Here is a 25,849-nt window from a genome sequence, read left to right as displayed (position 1 = left end):
GTTTTTGTTTCATTACTAATATTATGTTATCTGCCAAAAGTAATTAATTAACTTTATTTAAAACTAAATTAGTAATAATAATAATTATAATAATAATCTACTCAGGAGTTAGTAAAAGTGTATAGCCAGGAAATAGTGAAATGTGCCCTTTGAACTCTTTGTATTCTCTTTGAACTTTATAATCATTTGTATCATAAACCCCTTCAGCTGAGAAACAAACTGTCGAGTATGAAAGTCTCCAGCCTGAGACACTTTTTCTTGTTTCTTATTTTCACTACGGGACAATGTGACGCAGCTTCAGATTCAGGTATTTTAATAATGTACCTAACAGTACTGTTATTAACAATCTTCCCATAAACACATGGACGTTGATTTCTTTTCACAGACTTATGTCTTTGGTAAAGTCTTGTTAACCTTTGTTAGCCATGTTCGATGTTTTTCCTCCAGATGTCAGTGTTGATCATTTTTGGTCTGAGTGACTGTTAGCTTTCTTTTGTGAGACGATGGAGCACTGGTTGGGCGTTTTGTCTTTGTTGTTGTCTTACATGAGAATTGATTGCCCCAGTTCTGTAATCTCCCTGATGACTTATGAATAACTGTACTGGGACACTTTTTTATGAGTCATATTAATAATAATGACAGGTGCTTTATGCCCTCTATTTATTTCAGTTATTGATTTAATAAAATGGCTCATTATTTAGTAAGTCATATAGCAGGTTTGACTGTTAAATGTCTATTATAAATAAACCAACTGTATTACTTTAATGGAAATTACTAGGTGCATCAGCAAATCTTTCTACAACTTTCAGATGCTGTTCTGAAAATGGATGAAGCGTTACTAACAGTCCAGAGTCAGATGCCTGGAAGCTTGCTTGTTACCTACACCTCAGATTACTGCTATAAGGTATATAACATCGTTCTTTGATTAATTAAAGTGTTTTTCTCAGAAGTCCTGATTATTAATGTATATGATTCTGAACAGGTAGAATGAGCGTATTAATTTGTTTTAATATATCAGATGCTATAATGTGAAAATGATGCATACATAATCTACGCAGTGTCTGTATCAGCCTTTGGTCAGCGTGGATGCTGGACCAGGAAATGTGTCTGTTGTGGTCAGTACACCTTTCACACTGACTCTAAAGGTCACTCCTCTGAAAGGCAGTAGCACTTATTGCAGGTGAGGCTCCAAGTAACAAATGTAAGGGCAGATTTACTTTACTATTTGTTTCTTTTTTTATATGTAACTTTGGTTTGAACTGCAGTATTGTTCCCCAGTTAAAATGACACTGTTTGTTCTTGTGTGCAAAATCAGTTTTTTCATTTGGGCAGATTGCATTAACCTCACATTCTGTAAATCACAATGAAAGACAAGCTCATTCCATTTGCGTGGCCTGAAGGACCTTGACATAGACTAAATTTACAGCCTTTATAGCTGAAGATTCCATTTGCCATCTCTCAAACTATGCACTACGTACTGTGTCAGCGTGTGACCTGACATCTAGGTCCTGAGTGCTGGCCTTTGGAGGATATCTCACTTACTATTGATCTTGCTGCCTATTGGGGTTAATAGGAGCTGACACTCCAATAATAAAGAAAAGAGCCATTAAGGCATCAAAGCAGCAAGTGTCCCTAGAAACCTCCGGTAACATGTTAAACACTAAGAGTCACTGAACATATTAATAAGCAATCTGGGCCTAAGAGTCATCAGGGCTGAGGCATTCCATTTGGGGTCATTATTAAACTGGTGGTGGGGTATCTGGTTGCGTAAGATGAGGTGCAGTGTCTTTCGCCCCTGCCCCCAGGCTTGGGTTTAGTCCTGGGCTTCTTAAAGATCAATAGTGAGGTCCCTTTCCAGACGGAGCCATTATTGACCCACCTCCTCCCCCAATGAACATGCCGGCTGGTATGTCATCCCTAGGCCAATCAATAAAGGCTTGTAGCACATTTTTGGGATGAAACAGGAGAGGGTAGAATGTGGTTGCAGTTCTACCACTTGTGCTCTAGATGGCTCCCTCCAGCCTCTTGCATACAGCACCTTGTCTTACACAGAGAATAGCATTCAACACAAAAGACTAGAATTACCAAACTCTGACCATATTAATACATATGAGCTAGGACAACAGTCCACTAAATACACATTTAACAAATAACAATAAACAAGAACACTAACTAGATAAGTCCCAACACTAGTAAGAGTGTTGTGACATACTTTTTAACTGTTTTTCACGGTGGTATTGTGAGACAGTACACACTGAATAGCATATGGTTAGACTTTATATAAATTCTTATATAGAATATATTTTAAGTCAGTTAAATATTTTAAATGCAAACCCCTGCTGCAAGCAAAACTGTTTAACTTCCTAAAAAGTAGAGGAAAACATATCTTTTAAATACAGTAGTGTAACTGTCAGCAAACAATTGAGAGTTGAATCCTTTGTTGTGTTTTCCGCTTTTCACAATCCGAGTTAACTTTCCTTTTTTCAGTAACAACTTCTTGCGGGCTACAAATTCTATCAGAGCCACAGAGCTGAGTTGTCCACACACAGTGGAAGGATGGATAGAAACAGCTGTGTATTTTTTCAGATTAGAAGCAAGGGTGGAGCTTGTTTTTCTCTTATCTCTCAAAGACAAATGCTTTTATTTGATTGTATCAACAAGATCTTGCATGTGTTTTTTAACTTTTAATACTTTAATCAGTTCTCTCTCTCTCTCTCTCTCTCTCTCTCTCTCTCTCTCTCTCTCTCTCTCTCTCTCTCTCTCTTTACTTTCCCTGTTGCTGCGTAAGTGGCATGTCCTCAGAAATATCTTCTGTAAATAAATACCAAAAACAAATACCTCAGATTTAATTGTATTTCTGACTGGAAAATAAATAAAATGTATTTAGGGTTTAAATCTGATATTTTCACGGTATGTATCAAAAATGCATTAAACTGTGGTGCAAATACCTCCGTATATATTATGCTACTGTATGTAAGTATCTTTTCAAGACCTTTGATGATGTTTATATCTTTCTAAATACACAGTGACGCTACTGAGATTCATTGTAATGTTTTATTTGTCTATTATTTCAGCTTGAGTCACTTATTTCAAGAGGCAGGGCATTATACTCTTTGGGTGAAGCCTGGAGTTGGAGACTTGAAATCGAATGTGACCTGCTCTATTTCACTGGAGAAAGACCCAAATAATACCTATCTACGTAGGTACTGCTTGCCTTACACCTACTAATTATGTTTATCTTCTCTGCCTTTACTTGCAGCCTGCATAGTCTATGCAAAGGTGTGTTAAGATGTACATATCTGCAGATGCATTAATAGGAGCTATGCAAACACAATTTAGAGTGTTATTTTTTGAGCATGTTTGATGTCTACACACTAATCTCTATGATTCAGTCAAACCAAAGATCCCCTTTGATCCCTTCAGTCCTTAATTGAGTCAGCAAAAAGGAAACATGTCTTGTGATCTGAACTTTTATAGAGGAGTGCTTTTCTCATGTCCCAGGGGCGGATATGTGGGGTATTGATTAAATAAGCTGCCCCCTTTTCTTTAAAAACAGCACAAAGAAAAGCTTTTTCTGCCATGTTTGTTTTGGATAGACGCCCCATGAGGGGAACACTGAGGGAAATACATTAGAGGAGCATGGAGGATTAAGGCATAATGGGATTTTGAAAGCAGCACGCTCCATAATGTAGAGTCTACTTTACAACAGCGCAGATTATGTTGTTGTAGATCAGACTTTTAAGGGCAAGTAACCATTATCTGCTAGATATATGGCGAGTGTGACTAAACTGTGGGCTGTATGATGAGTGTCCATTAGCTGCACTGTGCGCTGATTATATGCAGGCTCCAGTGAGCTCTCACAACTTAAGTAATGGGCTTGTGATCAGCAGCCTGGAGGCAGAGAGAAGCTGACTACTGCATATTCACTGTCAGGTCTGGACTGACCTGGAATGAAAAGCTCTCAGTGTATGTATCTATAGATCTTTTTCAATGAGATGGACTTTGTGAGCAGAATACTTTGACCATATTGCACCAGTATATATCTGCCTAATTTCTCTGCACTCAAATAAGACCAGGATCATATTCAACTCTCTATGCAATGCTTAAAAAACAAAGTTAATTGGTTCTGTACTTTCAGAAAACAAAGGTAACTGACACTGGGACTGTACCCCTCATTTCACTTAGTTTGGAAAATTAATTGGGATATATTCCATTGCAATTAATATAAATGTATCATGCATTAAAAATACTGTCTTGGCTACAGGCTTTTTAATTCATAAAAATATATTACTGATTTCTGTGAAGAGTTTGGTGTGTTCTCCCCATGCCCGGGTTCTCTGGTTTTGTCCCACGCTCCAAAAACCCATGTTGGTATGTGGATTGGTGACTCAAAGTGTCCATAGGTGTGAGTGTGTGAGTGTGTGTCGCCCTGTGAAGGATTGGCATCTCCTCCAGAGTGTGTTCCCATCTTGCACTCAGTGATTCCGGGTAGGCTCCGGACTCACTGCGACTCTGAACTGGATAAGCACTTACAGACAACGGTTGAATTAATATTACTGTTTTAATGTTGTAAAAATATTAAATATGTTGTACTTAGAACATCAACAAGGCATGCATTGACAAGTGATGTCTAAACCATTGCCCAGCTAATTTATTCACAGGACATTTACTTGGACATTATGTCCAATATGTTTGGTGAGATTTTCATCAAAATGGGATACCCTTAAGATATGTTCTTGGATGCAAAAGTGTCTGCTTAAGTCAATTTTCCATTTTACTGCAGATATTCTGGAGCAGTCACAGTTTAAACATGCAGTTTGAGTTAATTTCAAGGACATGGCACAGAGCCCTGCAGCTCAGCCATCACTATAGGGTTTGTGCATATCCATAGTGAAGCAGCAAGTGTCATGGTGGGTATTTGCTCGTTGATTAAAAGTCCATTTCCATGTTTGTTTTTCCACACTAGCCCCTCCTCTTGTACCTTTGGTGGTTGCCAGTTTTACATTTTTCGTTCTGGCGCCTTAATTGTAGATGATGCCTGCTCGCAGCCCATGTCATGTGTTCCATCATGTGCTGTGAAAATATGCCTCTGTGCATTGGGTTATTGGTGATCCACGGTTTGGGTTGCAGAAATTGATTTTACTCTGACAAGCTGGTTTCAGGTTATGTAAAGAGGAAGTGTTGGGCTCTTGAGAACTCCCTTGTGAAGCAGAGCGATGGAGTTTCTGAGTTGGCCCAAGACAAAATGAAGCTAAGAAAATGGTAAAAAGGTTATAGAGTGTAAAATATATTCTATAAGATTTATTTATGAAGACAAGTTGGAAAAATTAAAGACAGTGTGAAAACAAACCATCTGTATCTGGAAAATAGGTTAGCAGTAAATTAGCGTTCATGTGTCTTAGTGGTCTGGGATAAGAACAAAAATGTTGCCAAACGTGTACTCAGCCTGTCTACACTAGTGCTATAGGACTGACTGCAGAACACATGCTTTTGAAATCCCAGCTAAAACAGCTCTGTTCTCCAGCATTTATGTATGGTAATGAACAAGAAATGTTGCTGTTGTGTACCTGCAGCCAGGGGGTACAACTACTAAAACGCAGATGCCATAATTGGCATCAGCTGTTATTCTTTACAAAGCACAGCTTCTCAAAAGTCTAAAATCATAAAAAGGTATGACATTTTTCTGATGTATGAGCAAACAGAAATTTCCTGTGACATTAATTTCTGATATTGCTGATATTATATACAGATATTACATTATTTATATATTACCTCTTTCATCAATTCACTGCTGACATGCCGTTGAGCAAGGGACCTCGGCCCCAACTGCTCCCTAGGGGCTGGGGATAGCTGCCTGCTGCTCAGGGTGTGTTGTGTGTGTGTGTGTGTGTATGCCTGTTTTCATTGCCACGGATAGGTTAAATGCAGAAGACAAATTTTGTTTTAATGTTGTACAGTGACAGATAAATGCACAATTAATTTTGCTGTTATTCCCTCTACTAGCTCTTCTGGTAGCTGCCCTTGTTCTGGCACTTCTTGCTGTTCTATGGGTCAGTGTGCCGTTTCTCTCCAGGTAATGATGTTCTTTCTATTTTCTGCTCACTCTTCGTACATTTGGTGTTTTATAACCTCCTTGCTCTACACTCATTGTCCACTCTATCAGCTCCACTGTCAACAGGAGCACTTTGTAGTTCTATAATTACAGACTGGAGTCTGTCGCTCTGTATACATTGTTTGCCCCCTTTCATCCTGTTCTTCAATGGACAGGCCCCCCACAGGACCACCACAGAGCAGGTATGATTCAGGTGGTGGATGATTCTCAACGCTGCACTGACACTGAGATTGTGGTGTTGTGTTATTGTGTGTTATGCTGGTACGAGTGGATCAGACACAGCAGTGCTGCTGGAGTTTTTAAACCCCTCAATGTCACAGTCCACCAAGCAAATATATACAGTCAGCAGTGTCCTGTGGGCAGCATCCTGAGTCCACGTTTGAAGGACTAGAGGAAGACCAACACAAACTGTCCTACACTATACCAACCACTGCCTACCACACCAGACAAGGATTTGTTTCCAGGAGAGAAATTTCAATTTCAACTACATTTCAATAGCCCGTGTGGAAGTGGCTTCTGCAGTAGACCCTCTATAACAACCACTCTTTTCATTGTGAAATAAATGAAATTAAAGTCAACTAAAAGGTCAATGATTTTTTTTAAATGTTTGTAATAAAACTGCTTAGGTTACTGAGGATGGGACCACCAGGATAACTTCAGTCACAGAAGTTCAGTATTTGATTAATCAGCACAATTTCTGTTAATTAAAATCATCAGGCTCTTATACTGCTCATGCACAGTAACTGCTTGATAACATTGAACAGAGTTAGAATCATGACTTTATTACCTTGTAATGGTTTTATTTAATTATTCATGCAAACATTAACTCTCTGAACATGAGTGTGTGATGTGAATACTCATTGGATGGAAAAGTAACTGCGTCTGCTAAAGTAACGCATCAATAATAAAATATTGGCCCAGTTATAAAGAATAATTAGAGATGATGTCAGAATCACATCCATATGGACGAGCATTTTCCATTTGAAATATATTTTTGAAAACATTTTTGATGATAAGTGGAACAGTAGAATGCTCAATAATACTGATTTATTGTGATGAATGTTTTTTTGTTTTATTTTACTTCATTTTCTGTCATCTACAAACCAGTATTTTGCCTCTCATTTCATAACCCAACATTTCATAAAAGTCTTTGCATTGGCATCTGTGTAATCAGGAGATGTACTTGAAAATCCATATATCAGACTAGGATACTCATGTTGGTGCATTCCTGACAGTGATAATACATATTTCCTTTTGTATTGTTTGGTTGTAAAAACAAATTTAATTGATTCCTTACAGATGTAGCTGTACGTCCAAACTCAGGAAGCTTATTTGCTGCAATGAGTCTCGATACTCAATGGAAAGGGTAAGTTATTTCAAAGATAAAACATGAACTAGTTGTGTTTGGAAAACATTTAAAGAGTGCTTTTGTTTGTTTGCTTGCTTTAATGATTTTGTCTGCTCACCCTGAAATGAGTTCTAGTTTGATTTGCTTGGTCTAAAATTCCTAGTTTGATTAGGCTGGTCTGTAGCACTACAGTTAGGGTTAGAAGGAGCCAGAGCAGGAAGAGGTTTGTGCTAATTCCTGTGTGATGGATCTCTCTGCCAACACAAGGCCATATGGGAAATGACAACCTCTTTCCTGGGAAATGAGAGAAACTCTTCATACTCCTCAAATGTATTCAGCCAGTACACAGGGATTTAAGTAGGACATTGCAGCATTTACATCTAACCTCTCAATTTCCAGTATTGTAAATATATTCAACAGTACAGAGTGCAACTTGTAGAGTAATATACATCATCACATGTTAAACTGCTGCTGATGGAATGAAATATCTTTTTTTTGACATAATTTGAAGACACTAGCTGCATATTTGTTGTGTGAAAATGTTACAGTGGAAGGAGCATTTACCATTATTCAAACATGCCATAGACTTTTTTTACATAAACTTCCACTAAATTTTTGAAGCAATTTAACTTCTGATATAAATGTATTCTCAACTCTCGAGCGCTGAAGCCGTTAGCCCTGGCATAGGGCAAAAATGAGTCAGATTCCCAATGATGCTTCAGCCATCTGAGGCTGGATGCCCACAAGAGCACAACTGGCCTCGCTCTTCTCTCTCAGCAACAACATACATAAATATAGAAGGTTTTTATGGAGAAGTTTAAAAGTTTTAACCTTCAGTACATTGTTTAACAAAGACTAAAGATACATGAAGTCATTTATGAAGTATACACTTGAATGTTTTTTGGTTTGTGCAGGAGGAGGCAGTGGGTGAGACCTGTGTGGACCAACACCAACCGAAATCATCTCGTCTTAAATCATTAGACACGTTCCGAGGGTATGTTTCATTTTTGTGAGAATCCTTGGGGATTATTTTCTTAATGAAGAACTCTCAGTATATGCATGTAGCTCCTTAATTTTTTTTGGCCTACGCACTGTTTGCTCAGAGAATGCATTGTGCAACTGTAGAGAGTGGAGGGGTCATAGTCTGGACACTTGCTCACTTGCGCCATTGTGATCTGGCAGTTGCTCTAGGCCTCATTTGTAATCTTTTGCGTCTATGCTGAGGAACAGTGGATTGCTTTTGGTCAGGAGTGATGTGATTTAATCTGGAGGCCCAGCAGGACTTAATGGTGGCTGCAGGGCAGACACAAAGTGCTGTTATCTCGAAACAGGAAACTGCTGTAGTTTTGACCTCCTTACTTGGCCCAAAAAATTGAAGCAATAACACGGGCGACATATCAGCACATATTCAACAGGCTGTGAGTTTAGAGCTGAAGAGGATATGACTTCTCAGGTCAGGAGTTTGGATTAAAGGAATCTCATGTGCCTTGTTGGCAGATATTACCATGCATTCATAAAGGGTAATCTATTTCACCGGCAATAACAAAGCAGGTAACCAAATTTAAATCATATTTCAAGCTGCTGTAACTTTTAGATCTAGCCTTCAGTTTGCAGGCCACTTTGTGAATTTTTTTTCCCCTTCAGTCATTTGCTGTTAAATGTTCCGGTAACTTTTGCCATGATATTCCTTATAAAGTAGAGTACTCACAAAACCAGATGTTTTATCCGTCTACACCTGCTTTTGCTCTCTGAAACCCAATGGCCCATTTCCTTATTTAGCCTAATGGTTTTACCCATGTGATTTGAGACTCTGTCTTTGTCTCCAAAGGGCTCCTTCCACTTGTCCTGGGACACATGAGCAAGTACTCGTGCTTATACTGTTGCATCAGCACCACTGACCTGAGTTCACTGGCTTGGTCAGTCTGCCCAATGGGGCATTTATTAAACCCCCCCTTTTTTTAAGACCCCTTTTTCTATGAAATTTAAATAACTACTTACACATATTGGTCTAAATGCACGTGAACGTATACCTGAACTGTTGAGTGCAATCTTTTGTCCAAACTAATGCTAAATTCCCATTATTAAAAAGCTGATACTCTATTTTAAGTATGGGATAGAAGGAAATGGACTATAACCCCCCCACACTAATAGGCATTAGGGCAGTAGAACCACATTCTCTGGGATGATGGAAATGGAATGAGCTGGAGTGTTATTTGTGATTCAAAGCTAATCGTTTCACATCAGTACCTGACCTCACTCATGTTTATGTAGCTGACTGCAATTGAATTCCCATAGCACACTTCTAATATCTAGTGTGAAATCTCCCTAGAAGAGTTTCTGCAGCAAAAGGCAGGGAAGCTTTTATTAATCCCATTTGATTTCAGAAGAAACCATGAGCAAGCAAATGTCTCCTGACTTTTTGCCAGATAGTGTAACTTGTCAGGCTGGAGTGAGAGAAATGCTGAAACAGGTACCTGGTAAATGCTCCAGGACTTTTTCTGAGACAGTCTTCATAAAACAGTCCTTTTGAAAAACCCATTTTTGGAAGTCATATCTGTAATTTGTTCAAAGATGAGGTAAGGTGATGTCTACAAGCACAAAGAGTGAAATATGTCTGGCCATGGTCTCAATTTCAAAATAGTAATAGTGTGTCTAGAGTGTCTGGACCACTCCAGCCTCACAGACTGAATGAAATATTGTCTGCCTTTTGCAATCACTTCAAAGATTTTTTTTTTTGTTTGTATTTTTTATTTTTTATTTTTTGCTAAAGACATAAGCAACTGTCATCCTGGCAGAGAATCACTAGAGTGAATTTACTAGATGCCACTGACATGATATATAGCACAATATAACTGTGTAGCTTGTTAGAATCTTAATTTTACAAAAAGAACCTTAGCAGTACTTAGTACAGTACAAATTCCTTTTCATGGTAATACTGCAAAACAATCCACACACATTTAAATCCACATGTCACGCCCTCGTCTTGTCATGCCTGTTTTCCTCGCCATGTGCTCTCTCTGCACATGGCTCTGTCTGTTGTTGTCCTTGTCTCCGCCCATGTCCCGCCTTTGTTCTGCCTCCTTGTCCGCTGTCCTCGTTATCTGTCTCAGGTGTGTCTCGTTTGTATGTAGTATTTAAGCTCCTGTGTGTTACTTCCTGTTATCGGTCATTTGTTGTTTCACTCCCTAAGTCATGTTGGTCTTTTTTCCTGTATTGCCCTGTCGTGTTACACAGTCTGGTTTGTCTGTCTCAGTCATCTCCTGTGTCGAGTTATTAAGTCTGTCTGTTGTGTTATGTTTCATATCTCCTGACCGCCAGGGCGGTGCCAAAAGTGGATGTATCCCTGCCGTGCCACGGCCAACCGAGAGCGTATGCCAACGAAGTCACTCACGTGACACAGCGTGAGAATCCCACGCAGTATATAGCTGCTCGGATCACGCTGTACTGCCTCCTTCTCTTCTCGCCTTGGAAGCCGATTGAGCGCAGCTCGCCTTGAGCTTCGGAATTTTTCCCGACCTCTAGAGCTGTTTATTTTTTCTTCTCTTCACGTCTCTTCGAGGGATACGTCAGCCGACCGCCGTACATAGCCTGGTACACCAGTGCTTAGGTACGAGCCTATACGCAGTACGAATCACCGCGAACCTAACGGGTGAGTACTTTTCTCCAGCCTTTAGACGCACAAGCCGCGGTACACCGAGGGCTACAGCGCTAGGCATCGACGCGTTTTTCCTTTCTGCTCCTCAGTGTTCGGTACACCGAATCCACTGAGGCCACGCAGTATACGCCGGTAAGGAACGGCTTTTGTGACGCAGAGGTTTTTTTTCCTTGGCAATGCTATCTCAGATTAGCTGTATTCACTGCCCCTCCATTTTGGAGCACAACGATGGACACCGACTGTGCCCGTCGTGTCTGGGCCTGGACCACCTGCGCGAGGCACTTACGGACCCGTGCATTGATTGCGCGGTGATGCCCTTGGCCATTCGCCAGGAACGCCTGGCGGGCTTTGAGGCACGGAACACGGCCGCTCTACCTGCGGCTGCACCTAAAACACGAGCCAAAAGAAGCGCCCCGCGCCTCGCGGAAGAGCCGCGTCGGAAAAAGTCTTATGGGGCTCTATCTGACAGGATGGACACTGTTTTTTCCGAGCTGAACCAGCTGAAGAGCTTGGTTTTAGCTATGGGCAGCCAGAATCAGAGGCAGTCGGAAGAAGCCTCTGTGGATTCTCAGGACTCTGGGTTGCTGCCTCCGGAGCCGGACTTAGATATTCTTTCCACGGTTGCATCGGACATGGGGTTCCCGACCATGCCACCTAGTGGTCGTGAGACTGAGGCCCTTACTCTAAACCCGAGCTCCCCACTGCCGCCTCACTCTTTCTCTTCGAGTGGAGCTAGAGAGGATGGAGAAACCCCTGCGGCGTCTTCACGCAGGTCTTCGGTGGAAAAGACATTGAAACTAGCCCTGGCCAGGCTGGGCCTAGATACCCCAGCGGCAGAATGCTTGCGCTCTAACGCTCTGTTTAAGCGCTTGGAGGCAGACGGACTTGCAGTACCCCCATGTCAGGATTTTGTGACGGAATTCTCTGCCGCCTTTCGTAGTGAGAGAGCATGTCGTCCGACAGATACGGCTCGCATGCTATCTTCCATGTCTGGAGCGGCTGAATACGGTTTAGCGAACATGCCGCCTATCGACCCCTGTGTAGCCTCAACAGTGGTTTCACCAGATGAGGCTCTTCGTCAGGAGCCCCGCTGCCCCAGTGTGGAATGCAGACGCACGGACGAAATGGTTGTTAAACTGCATAATTCAGCGACACGGCTGGGTAGGCTGCTCAACACGCTATGCATCCTGCTCATAGCCCTTCAGAACCCTCCTGCTACCGCAGAGGACCCCACCGCTCCAGAAGAATTGCTGAATCTGGCTCTTTTAACAGCTGGCTATATGACCCATGATACTGGACGGCTTGTGGCCACTAGTCTACATGCTCGTCGTCAAGTGTGGCTGGCCCAGTCCTCGCTGCCCGAGCCGTGCCGTGCCACACTACGATCAGTACCCCTGGCTCCTGGTTATCTCTTTGGCCCTGCAGCCAAGGAAGCCCTGGAGCGCCGCTCCTCCCTCACAGAAGCACGGAAACTTCATGGCGTGGGACAATCACAGAGCTTTCGTCGCCCACCGCACAGAGTGCGGAGTCATGACCGAGGACGGCGGATTAGCACTCCAGCTCCCCAGGTCCGCCCAGGCGATTCCACGGTTCCTGTGCCGGCCCCTAGGCGGCATGCACGGCCCCCTAGACGGCATGTACCCCACGGTACTACAGCAGATCGTCGCTGACACATCCCGGCCGGTGACTGGACCCCTCCCTGCTTTCCATCAAGCTTATTGGGACAGGACGGTCTCAGATCCATGGGTCCTCAGGACCATGTCGAGGGGTTACAGGCTGCAGTTTCGCCGCCGGCCACCCCTAAGTTCTCGCCCACTGTTTACCAGAGTTCAAGACCCACACCAGGCAGCAAGGCTCTCCCAGGAAGTTCGAGTTCTCCTGGACAAGGGAGCCATAGAGTTAGTGGCCCCTCATATTCAGACAGAGGGTTTTTACTCTGTTTACTTTGTAGTTCCCAAAAAGGATGGTGGGCTCAGACCCATTTTAGACCTCCGGCGGCTAAATGCCTATTTAAAGGTTCTACCGTTCCGGATGTTGCACACAGCGGTCACCCTTCGTATGATCGACAAGGCAGAATGGTTCACACTTGTCGACCTTGCAGACGCCTACTTTCATGTTCCCATTGCTCCGGAGCACAGGTGCTTCCTCCGGTTTGCCTTCAATCAGAAGGTGTACCAATTTCGTGTCTTACCATTCGGCCTCTCCCTGGCTCCCAGGGTTTTCACAAGGTGCGTACGTGCCGCACTGTCCCCACTTATGGCAGAGGGACTGAAAATTCTGCCTTACCTCAACGATTGGCTCGTGTGCGCCCCGACAGAACAGCGTGCGCACAAGGACACACTCCAGTTGCTGCAGCACATACAGGCACTGGGGTTCACTGTAAATTGGGGCAAGTGCGTGCTCACTCCGACCCAAACCATCACCTTTCTGGGAATGGTGCTGGACTCACACCTTATGAGAGCGTCCCTCCCTTGGGCTCGTGCTCGAGCCATACTCTGCGCCATCCGCCGCTTGAAACTAGGACGCAAGGTCCGGTTTTTGGATCTCTTGCGGCTACAGGGACTGCTTACCGCAGCCTCACAGGTGGTGGCACTGGGGAGGCTCCACATCCGACCCTTCCAGATGTGGATCACCAGCTTAAGGCTGGACGCAGTGCGTCACAGGCATTTTCTTGTCCACATTTCAGGAGAATGTGTTTCTGCCCTGAACATATGGACCTCAGTCACCTTCCTCCAGTCAGGTGTCAGGCTGGGGTGCATCCCCTCCCGCAGGGAAGTGATTACCACAGACGCGTCCCCCACTGGCTGGGGGGCAGTATGTCATCACAGGGCAGTTCAGGGACTCTGGTCCGACCGGCAGGCCCAGAGCCACATCAACACGCTGGAACTGCGGGCAATATGGCTTGCTCTGAGACATTTTCTTCCCATTCTCCAGGGGAGGCATGTCTTGGTACGCTCAGACAACATGTCAGCGGTGTATTATGTGAATCACTTTGGCGGAACGAGATCCCGCGAGCTCCTGAGCATTGCCCAGGGTCTGTGGACATGGGCTTACCCAAGATTCCTGTCTCTCAGAGCAGCACATGTGGCTGGCTCCTCCAACAACGTAGCGGACACCCTCTCCCGCCACACCATACACTCAGGACGGTGGAGACTGCATCCCGAGGTGATTCAGTCAGTGTGGAAGTTGTTCGGGAAAGCTCAGGTGGATCTCTTCGCCTCACGGGACACCACGCATTGCCCCCTGTGGTTTTCGGAAGAGCCGCAAGACAGCCCACTGGGCGAGGATGCCCTAGCCCACAACTGGCCGAGGGCACTACTCTATGCCTTTCCTCCCTTTCCACTACTTCCAGCTCTCTTGGACAGAGTACGCTGGGAAAACCATCGGGTTCTCTTGGTGGCACCTCAATGGCCATACCAGCCATGGTTTCCTCTTCTGCTTTCCCTGGTTCAAGGTACACCATGGGAGCTACCGAGTCGTACAGATCTGCTCTCACAACTGAGAGGACAGGTGTGGCACCCCCAGCCAGAACGGCTTCGACTGTGGCTGTGGCCCTTAGGCCCCCCACTGGGCTAGAGTTGTGTTTTCCCCAGGTGCAACACACTATTGATAATTCTAGGGCCCCCTCTACTCGTGCCCTTTACAAGGGCAGATGGAAGTTTTTTGAGGTCTGGTGCGCTGGCCAAGGTTTGGACCCACATTCATGCACGCTACAGACAGTTCTGTCCTTCTTGCAGTCACAACTGAATGAAGGGAAGTCTCCCTCTACACTTAAGGTGTACGTGGCCGCCCTGTCGCACCACTTGGTGCTGTCTGATGGTGTTTCATTGGGTTCTCAGGAGTTGATTACGTCCTTCTTGAAGGGGGCGAGACGACTGGTCCCGCCTCGTACACTTCGGTCTCCACCTTGGAACCTTTCACTGGTGCTAGACAGCCTTTGTCAGGCACCTTTTGAGCCATTGGAACAGGCGAGCCTCAAGTGGATCTCCCTGAAGACCACTTTTTTACTAGCCGTTTGCACAGTTAAGCGGAGGTGTGAGCTCCATGCTATGTCCATCAGCCCCTTATGCCTGCAGTGGGGCATAAATGATTCTAGCGTCAGGTTGAGGCTGAACACTGCCTTCTTGCCTAAGGTTTTGGAACCTGCCTTTGTGAATCAGGCCATCGACCTTCCCGCCTACACAGACCATTCTGATGCAAGGCGGTCCTTACTTTGCCCTGTGCGTGCCCTTAGGGCCTATGTAACCGCTACGGCTAATGTAAGGAAGACCGATCAGCTGTTTGTTTGCTTCTCTGCCGCCAAGCTGGGGATGGCACTGTCTAAACAACGACTGTCCCATTGGCTTGTGGACGTTATTCGAGGGGCTTATGAGGCTGCAAGCCTCCAGATGCCTTACCATATCACGGGCCATTCTGTCCGGGGTGTTGCAACTTCCTGGGCTGCACTCCGAGGTGTTTCCTTGCAGGAGATATGCACGGCGGCTACGTGGTCCACACCGTGCACCTTCTCCCGATTTTATAGTGTGAACATCGCAGCTGCGGAGGGGCTGTCTACAGCAGTTCTATCCCGGGCCGCAGACTGTCAATAATCCTCCTCGTGACATCGTTGATACACGTCATCCACTTTCGGCACCGCCCTGGCGGTCAGGAGATATGAAACATAACGCTGGTTACGTATGTAACCGTGGTTATGTGAATAGTGGATGACCGCCAGGGTTCCTGGTCACTCGGAGAGGCGAGAAGATCCAGGTCCCTGAGGCAGTACAGCGTGATCCGAGCAGTTATATACTGCGTGGGATTCTCACGCTGTGTCACGTGAGTGACTTCGTTGGCATACGCTCTCGGTTGGCCGTGGCACGGCAGGGATACATCCACTTTTGGCACCGCCCTGGCGGTCATCCACTATTCACGTAACCACGGTTACATACGTAACCAGCGTTTTCTCTATCCCTCTGTGTTAAGTTTCATATTTAGCTCTGTGTTTAGGTTTATCTTCAGCTCTCTGTTTAGTATCCCTGTCAAGGTCTTTAGTCTGTCTGTCTTTCATGTTTGCTTTAGTTCTCCGTTTTAGGTTTAGTCTGTCTAGTTCTTTGTATTTAAGTTTAGTCTGCTTACCTCCCCGTCTGTCTCTGTTCGCTCCCTTTGTTATCTTTCTGTTAAAGTCTCTTTGTTTTGTTTAGTTAATAAAGTACTGTGTTTTAGCTAGTGCGTCCACCTCCGTCAGTCCGCCCAGCGAGTCCCTGACACCACACACATTGTGGTCAGAAAACATGGCATAAAACTAAATTTTCTGATTTTATTTCCCTTCGGGCATAATAAGGGGTACTCATTAGAATCATATTACCTCTGAGTATCTTCCATTGCTGCAGCAGACCTTCTTTCATGTGAGAACAAAAAGATGGGGTTTGACTGTATAAAATAGAGGCAGCATGAGCAGAGAAATAAAGGTGAAAATTAGTTCAGAGAAGTAAGAGAACTGAGCTAAAATGGCTAAAACAAGAAATGATGTGCTTCATTTTCACTGTGGTGAGCTGTGTTTGGCTCATTATCATTTAAAGGAAAAAATGCTGGAACTGGTCGTTCAGAACAGGGTCATTTAGACTGCATTGGGTTGGTGCTGTGATGCTGGATCCCTGTGGTATCTCGACCAGATCTTGTCACAAACATTTCATTAAGACCCCAGGGAAGTGTAGTATGTTGTTAAAGGAGCATTATATGTCAACTTCAATATCACAAATGCAACATCAACTAGTGAAAGCTAAAGGGATACATAGACAATAGAAATCACCATTTTGACCTTTTGGTGTAAGAAATCAATAACTTTATCAGAATTCAGACATCCAGAGGACGCTCGCTGTGGGAGACACTTATCTATGTAACTAGCCCTGACCTCCTGTAGCTGAGGGCACTGACAGGTTGAAAGCTGAAGCTTGATTCGTATTTAACCTTTGTGCAGTTCTTGCTGTTTTCAGTTTGAAGACTGTATTTGATTTTTCTCTAAAAAACTGAGTGAGTGATACATTTTGTTATAGTAATATGCTGAATGCTTGACTTGTTTGCTTCATAAAAATAATCCAAATTACTGCAGCACTTGACATCCAAACTAGCCTTTCATGACAACTGCCATGAACTTACTTAAACTTTCACCAAGCTTTCGTTCTTAACAACTGCGTTTTTTTTTTTTCTTTCATTTTAATGTTAAGGTGTGTTTTTAGGTGTACGTTCGTTGTTATGGAGGGTTTTTGTAAGTATTGTGTAGCCACATGTACACTGCCTTACAGGAAAGTCTTTAATAACGATACGCTTGTGATGAAAGTCTGCAAAACAGTTCATGATTTAGACTCGGAATCAAATCACTTGGTTTCCCTATAATTCACAATATTCACTTTGAAATGCGTCCAAATACTGGTTTCATATACTGTAAATAACATGTCATTTCTGAGATGCAAACCAGTATTTAGTTTTCTAACACCACCTTCCTGATCAATTGCATTGATTTAAGCACTAATTAAATGCTGGCAGACATTGTTAATTGTTTAATCTTTCAAAGATGGCTTTCTTCACAGGAAAGAGAGATATTGCATCAGACACCAAGAGGCTTTTAATTAAAATGATTGGCGATGACGAGCATCTATATTGCCAAAATCTGCACAAGTCTCATCTGGAAAATGACTTAACCTTTGTCTTTGTTACTATGGATACTAATGGATGGAGTCACAAAATGTGTGGGAGTGAGTGTGTGTGTGTGTGTGTGTGTGGTGGTGGTGGTGGTGGGTGGGGGGTGGCTGTGTGTGTGTGAGAGAGAGATATAGGGAGAGAGAGTTAAAGGACAAATGCGAGAAAGAGGGAGAGAGAGAGATGTGCTTTGCTTTAATAGTCCTCTTTAGAGGATGGCATGTGATTAAAATCTTGTATCAGCAGGTTAGGCCTAAAAGGGGCAGTAATGGTCTCCATTCCGATCTCTTAATTGAATTTCATGAGGGAAAACAAGGGAGGGCCAGTATAGATACAGTAAGCTTTATCAGAGCGGCTGTTCCATGGGCTGGCTTTGATTTGTTTTTGGTACTTAAACAAATCATGATGTTCAGATTGCAGAAAGAAAGAGCAAACCTCAGAAACATAATCAGGATGATGAGGGTTCTGCAATTGAGGTATCATTGGTGGTGTCATAATTCTGAATTTAATGCGTCTCGGTCACTGCTGATGTAGCATAACCAAAACATGCATTTCTTTAAGAAGCAGGGGAGAAGAAGCGAGGCACTTGCAGCTAACTCAATGTAGTTTTTCACAGTCACCACATTGCCGCTTGGGCAGCTCGCACTAAGCTACGTGTGTATAATAAATTACAGTAGAGAGCTTTAGTCAGCACTTCTGTGTGAGGAGATTCAGAGGACAAGCATTCATTTCCTGAGTGATTCATAATGCTTAGATTGCATTACCTTGCAATGCATTTTTTCCAACTTAAATAAACTATAAGCTCCACCTTTCAGATCTGCAATACGATGATGTCTTTTGCTGTAGCCTCGATTAACAACTGAGAACAACACTTTTGTGTAGTTGAGATTTGTTAAACTCTTCATTGTAATGAATCTTCTCTTAACCTGGGATGTGTTTTGTGTTTGGTTTAGTGCTTGGTTATACATCATTCTCAATGATCAATTATCAGTTGAAATCTGTATTGGGCTGATATTAACAGAAAATGCTCCTATCAACAGTAAACAAATAATAAGTCCAAATCAGTCATGTAATAAATCTAGACTGAAATAGCATGGCCTCGCATTTAAATGTGTAATTCTTCCTTTGTGGTAATTGAATGTTTGTGTATTTTTAACATGATCATTTTAGACTTTCATCTAAAATATAGTGCTTCAGTTAAATATCCGCTTGTTATTGATGTGACCCAATACTCAGTGTTTCAGTATGATTATGTTAGAAAGTGGTATTGTGTCGTCTCTACTTCAAACATGGTGTCTGTTTGGTTGTGTTGCAGTTTCTCATTGATGGTGATGGTGTTTGTGAACTATGGAGGTGGAGGCTACTGGTTCTTTGAGCATGCACCCTGGAATGGTTAAGTATTCTAGTGTATGCAAGACTCGTGGATGAACGCTACTTCCAGATCATGTCTCTGCAGCATTGGTGCCTTATGTTATTTGTTTGCCCTTCAAAAAATTTAATTCAAAGTCATATTTCACATTATTAGACACTTGTAAACAAAATGTTTCATTCCAGTCCTTGAGTAATATGAGGCAGGTTTTATTGAAGCAGTGCCCGTTCGTCCTCTTGGGCAGTTTGAGGTCACCCTGAGCTCAGTGATGATGCTCCGCATTTAAGGCTCTGCAGATTGATGCTGCAGAGCTGCTGGGGGAATGTGGCTCCTGATTTCTGGCTTAGGTTTCAGACTGGGCTGTTTTTCATGACCTGTAGAAATGACTGTACGTGTTGGGAATTCCCAGGCAATTTGAAGCTGTTATTATTTCTATAGCAAAATGATACTAAAATGTTGTTTATTTTCTCAGCGAAAATATCTTTACTTCCTCAACTGAGAGCACACATCTCCACATTTAATGCACAATTACTGTTTTTGCAGCAACATACTGAGAAAACAGATCTCAAATATAGCTTGTGCTGAATACGGCTTTTTTTTCCATATTGTTTTTATTATTTTTTTTATAAATCTAATCAAATAAATGTAAGTGGAGCATATGGCATAAAAATGCCATATTTAACTTTGTCTTTGCAGAAAAATGTTATTTTAATTATTTCACACCAGTGTCTCATTCTTCTTCTTCTTCTGCAGCATCGTCTTTTTCTTCTTTTCTACTATTTTGATTGCAATTTCTTTATCAGTGAGACATAGGCTATCTACATTACTTAAGTTTTTTTTTTTTCTCTCAAATTAAGGGTTTGTCCCAAAGATCAATATCACTGATCATCCTCATAGAAGGCAGATAAGGCTGCATGTTAAATTTTAATGGAGACTATTACAAAGTGCATCTCCAGGAGTATTCACAGATGAACTCAATTTAAGCCTCATAATAGCCTCTTCATCACATCAGCAACCCTGTATTGATCATAGAAGAAAGCAGATGGATTTTCATATTACTGCAAGGCCTCCTTTGTCATGGCTGTATGAACAAATATAAATCATTCACTGTCTGAAAATCGAACAATAATAACACTGTTTTGAGAAGTGTGCCATGTTTAATCATTAACAGAATTGCAGAGCTATGAGTGCTGTTGTTTGATTATAATAAGCTCTGATGATGTTCATAACAGTACTGCTATATGTTGCCTTGGCCATGCATTATCCACCCAGTTTGCTCTTCGATGCTCGCTTTGTTTACACATCACTGTATATTATTGTGTGTATGTGCATGTGTGTGTGTGTGTGTGTGTGTGTGTGTGTGTGTGTGTGTGTGTTTCTTTGCATTTCACAGGCCTTACCGTAGCGGATCTGGTGATGCCTTGGTAAGTTTCCAGCAAGTACTTAATAAATCGATGCAGAATTATTACTTTCCATTTTTCTGATTATATGGAAGAGGTAGAATACGGTCCAACAACTGAATCTCCCTTCAGAATGATTCAGTTCCAGATCCTTTTTCACCTTGTCATACACTGTGTGTTCAGCCCATTAATCCTTCCCTTTCCACAGATACATTAAGTCAAAAAGACAGAAATACATGACAGATTCTGTATGCAGGGAACCTAGCAGTTCACCATGCAGTGATAACTGAAATTAAGCAAATTAATAGTGAAGAAATGCACTGGCAGTAGATGCCACTCAAGATTAGTAATAATTCTATAGCCTTGCTTTAATTAACAGTGACATTTTCAGTAAATTTTCTGACATACAAATCTATGACATACTTGACTTTACTAGAGTTGTTAACTTATAATAATGCATTATAACTGCTTCCATGCAAAATAAGAGGTCTTTGTTTTGGGCAGGTTTGTGTTCATCATTGGAACATCTGTAATGCTGGCATTTAGCTCAATGAGGCGGAAAGGTGTGACAAGACTACAGCTGTTGCGCAAACTGACCTGGAGAACAGTGGTGCTGATGCTCATTGGCTTTTGCTTCATAAATTACAGCCCCAGAGATGGCTTATGTGAGTAAGACATAAATGTTTATTATAAACTTATTATAGCTTTTGTTAGGTACTGTGTAGGTTCATTTTGTTTAGTGTCCACGCAAAGGTCCAACAAAAAGTTAACAATAACTTTTAAAGTGTGTACTTTAAAGGACATATGTACACTTTTCCAAGGGGAAGGATGTATATGTTTAATTTGAATTACATACATTTTTATTAAGAATAATAAAATAAAAAGACTAAAATCAAAACATGGCGCATGGAAAGTGTGAAACTTTTAATATAAGTGCAATGGGAAGATGGGACAATTGCGTTCCATAATTAAAGATACAAACCCCAACTCAGGTCACAGAGTTTGGTGTGTTCTCCTCGAATGTGCATGTGCATGGGTGCTCTGGTTTCCTCCCACCTACCACAAACAAATGCTGGTAGTGGATTGGCTGGGTGATATTGCCCACACGTGTGAGTGTTTAAATGAATGTATGAGTGTGTTACCCTGTGATGAACGAGTAACCTGTCCAGGGTGCTTCCTGCCTTATACCCAGTAATTCCAAATGGGCTCTGGACATGCTGTGATTCTGAAAACAATAATGAAGCTACAGAAGATGAACGAATGAATGAATGAATGAATGAATGAATGAATGAATGAATGAAGGGGTGGATGATTAAATGAATCTGAAGATGAGTTTATTACATTTTCTGAGATAATGACTTTTGGATTTTCATTGACTGTAAGCCATAATCATATGTTATTACTTTCCATTTTTCTGATTATATGGAAGAGGTGGAATACAGTTCATTTGCAGATGGTCTCCAGGATCAATTAAATCAAAAAACTATCAGTCAATTCCAAGGCTACTATATCTGCAAGTCTGAGTCAATAATAAAGTAAATGGAGCTGAAATCTGTAGACTAGAGTCCGACAGAAGCATTGTGATTGTGCTGAAAACCTGACAACATTAAGCTATAACAGCAGTCAGTTTGATGTGGAAAAAATTACTAAACTCCATAGAGTATGAGGACTGAGGAGTTTCTCGTGCATTAGCCACACTAATGCAGCTGTCTGTGTAGATGCATCTGTAACTGGGTTAAGCAAAATACTGTGATACTTTCCAATAACAATCATCATATCTAGGGACCTTTAGGTGCATAGTGCAAAAACAGCCCATGCTTTAATGTTCAATTACAACCGATAGGGTTTCACAGTGCCAGCTGGACTCTGTGTCTTTATGGAGCTTCGTGTAACATTGTTATAGCTTTTACCATAGATGGCAGAAATCACACACTTTTACCTGAGTAACTGCTTGGAACCACTTTCTGCCTTTGCTCTGTGATGCAGTGTTTTCTCTTTAATTTTCATATGATGCTTAGACTGGTTTATGTACCTAAATCAGTGATAATTCATATATTTTATATTTCATTCATGCCCATTTTCCAGCTGCTCTTTATCAGTCAGAGTTTTTTTGCCTTTAAGAAAGCGATAAACAAATATCACTTTTTTGACTGACTGTCTTTATTGTGCCTTGGATCACATTATTCTTATCATTAGTGGGACTGGGCAGATCTGAACTGTAGATTAGATATGGGAATGTATATGTTTTGGTCTCTGTAACATAACAAAAACAATGATATCAATGGAGAGTATATGGTATGTTTTGAAAATAACCACTAGTATTATTTCTGTGATATATATTTTTAATTGGATGGAATTGAAAGGGAATGTCCTACTTCTTCAGTAAACAACTGAATGATAATAGTGCGGGTGCTTTGGATCCATTGGAGTGTTTTCCAGTCTGATCCAGCTCAGTCACAGAGCACACCGGCAGATACAGCTAAGAGCTTGATTCACGGAAAGGCAATAATGGTAGCATAAGCATTATTACAGATCAGCAGCCCAGTGGGCATTCATCAAGTTGCTGACAGTTACACATCTCCCAGCCGCTAACAGTGAGCATAGTCAATAGCAGAGATGTGCTTTCCTGATGGCATCCAGGCTATATATGAAAAAATATATCAGAATTAGGCATCATCTGTGTAATTCTGTCTATTCTTATTTACGGAAAAACTGCTGGACATGACTAATGAATTTGCATAAATGCATCTGAGGAAAGCGACGCTGAATGTAACATTGATCTCTTAATCAAGCTCTTGATCTTCTGATACAGAAAGATAGGATAAAGTGGAGAGTGGATTTCCGCTGAAAAGCGTGGCTATGTTTTAAGTGACAGGCGCCATCAGTCATTGAAAGCTCTTCCTGTCTTTCTGCAGCGAGGTGGAGTGTTTCCGCTTTTTATTTGATTTGTTGGATCAATGATTGGAATTATATTGTTTCACACGGTCCTCCTCTATGTGCCACAAAGAGGTTTTCAATTAACTAATGTGCAGATTATCATCAATCTTCTTCTCTGTGTCTGTTCCTGAGAACCCTGGGCCCTAAGGGCTCAGATAAGCATTATTAGCCTTTGCTTGGCAGATCACACCTACTCACTGACACACAAACACTCTTCACCTCACACTCTGCTGCATCATTAACCAGGGCTTCTCTGGGTAAAGCATAAACCTCAAGTTGAAGTCTAGCTAGCATACAATACAAGCAAACAATTAATAATATCAAATAGATGAGATTTCCTTCTCAGTACGTGACGTAGCACACTGCAGTGCACTTACTCAGAGCAGTAACAAATTATTCTAAGCAAAATAACTCATGATCAAAGCTATTTCTTATGGGCAGCCGTGGCCTAATGGTTAGAGGACTGTGCTTGCTATCGGAAGGTTAGTTGTTCAATCCCCAAGACTGGCGGGAACATCCATGGCTTGAGCAAGGCACTGAACCCACTCTGGGTGTGTGTTCACAGCCTCTAGTGCACTAGTGGGTTTGTGTGTTCATTACCACACACGGGTTAAATGCGGAAGACATTTCGTTGTACAATGACAAATAATTGCACATTATCATTATCTCCAAAATGGTCATTTTCAGACTAGAAAACTTTGAACAAATCATTCATTATCTGTAACCCTTATCCAGTTCAGGGTCGCGGTGGGTCCAGAGCCTACCTGGAATCATTGGGCGCAAGGCGGGAATACACCCTGGAGGGGGCGCCAGTCCTTCACAGGGCAACACACTCACACTCACACATTCACACCTACGGACACTTTGGAGTCGCCAATCCACGTACCAACATGTGTTTTTGGACTGTGGGAGGAAACCAGAGCACCCGGAGGAAACCCACACGGACACGGGGAGAACACACTAACTCCTCACAGACCAGGTCCCTGGTCCCTGGTCCCAGATCCCTGGAGCTGTGTGACTGCGACACTACCTGCTGCGCCACCGTGCCGCCCACTTTGAACAAATGTTAATGTAAAAATAATTTGTTCTAAGCAAAGATTTTTATGTTCATCCATTCAGCTTGAAATGCAGCTTGCCAACTGTAGTTTTTTTGGTCAAATAATTTTTTTTTTTGGGTAAAAAAATATTGGAGATATCAGTTTATTTTTAATAGTGCTGAAATATTAGTCTGTGCTTGAACTTTAGACATATTTGCCAGGTCTCTTATATCATGACTTCAGCATTTCTCATGAAGTAAGTGATAACATGTATTTGTTTGTATATATAATTGTGCTGGTGTGTTAATATGTATGTTTGAAGTATCCTGGTCCTGGCTGCGGATACCTGGAGTGCTTCAGCGTCTGGCTTTCACCTACTTTACCCTGTCGCTCATGCAGACATTCTCTCCCTGCCGAGAGATCCCACCAAAAAAGGAGGTAGGCCAGCCTCTGTGGCGCTGAAATTTAGCATTATTCATTGCTTTACTTGTCTGTCATTTGAGACTCCAGATGAGGTTCTGTGGGTGTTTTAATGAATCAAGCATTTGATCAAACAAGCAAATTATTTATGGCTGAAAGTAAGAGAAAGTGTGTACTTCACTGACTTCTTCAGTTATTCTCTAATGTGTTTAAATATATTTAACATTATTTTGTAATCAAATGCAATAAAATGTAAGGGAACACTGTTAAGTTTTCCGAAAGTTTTTATTCTCCATGCCTACAGAATTTTTAAATGTTCCTGTATGGATAGGATGCAGAGGTATATGAAAAAGTTTAATCGGCATAGATCTTTACATCATATGGAGTTTCTATAAAACAATTGAAAGAATCTCAGAAAGGCTTTTAAAGGAGCCCAAATTTGTATTACCCCTACTAAGAGCATTTATATCCAGAGCCATTCTAAAAGCAGTTTGTTTTTCTTACTAAAAGAATATATCCTAACCAGTGTAAATATGTGACTGCTAGAAACAGGAGACCATTCTGATGGAGAAATACAAAATAAAGTGGAGTACCAAAGTACATTCAGTGCAAGTCGAGATTTCAATAACTCAATTTCAAGAGTTTATTTTATGGATCACTTTTTACAGCTAGTGTCACAAAGTAGTTTTACAGAACTCCTTGCTTTAGCCCTCAGTGAGCATTGCCATCAGAGCACGAGGAAGAAACTTTTAGTGGAACCATGACTCAGAAGGCGGACCCATCATATTTTGACACGGGATCGAATCAGTAAAGAAAGAGTAGATTAAATTATACATGATCAACAAATTTCCCACACTTGAGGTTACTTTTAAAAAGAAATTCAAATTGGTAACTTC

At 42.1% G+C, this 25,849-nt stretch overlaps 1 protein-coding gene across 1 annotated transcript in view; it reads left to right on the top strand.

Annotated features, from left to right (window-relative positions):
* The first annotated feature begins 228 nt into the window (after positions 1–228).
* The window catches only part of si:dkey-192p21.6 (uncharacterized protein LOC565246 homolog), a 36,093-nt gene continuing 10,472 nt past the window's right edge, over positions 229–25,849 (top strand). Inside the window, exons 1-11 of the mRNA XM_066679868.1 lie at positions 229–307; positions 810–904; positions 1,059–1,180; positions 3,075–3,199; positions 6,004–6,073; positions 7,412–7,478; positions 8,375–8,454; positions 19,106–19,182; positions 20,553–20,583; positions 21,064–21,224; positions 24,856–24,971. Of these exons, the coding sequence (XP_066535965.1) occupies positions 229–307; positions 810–904; positions 1,059–1,180; positions 3,075–3,199; positions 6,004–6,073; positions 7,412–7,478; positions 8,375–8,454; positions 19,106–19,182; positions 20,553–20,583; positions 21,064–21,224; positions 24,856–24,971 (1,023 nt within the window). The remainder of the gene's footprint in view (positions 308–809; positions 905–1,058; positions 1,181–3,074; positions 3,200–6,003; positions 6,074–7,411; positions 7,479–8,374; positions 8,455–19,105; positions 19,183–20,552; positions 20,584–21,063; positions 21,225–24,855; positions 24,972–25,849) is intronic.

The sequence above is a fragment of the Hoplias malabaricus genome, chromosome 8 (assembly GCF_029633855.1).
Source record: "Hoplias malabaricus isolate fHopMal1 chromosome 8, fHopMal1.hap1, whole genome shotgun sequence".
Taxonomy (NCBI): Eukaryota; Metazoa; Chordata; class Actinopteri; order Characiformes; family Erythrinidae; genus Hoplias; species Hoplias malabaricus.
The sequence above is the reverse complement of the archived record's forward strand: the minus strand, read 5'-3'. Positions and strand labels throughout refer to the sequence as shown.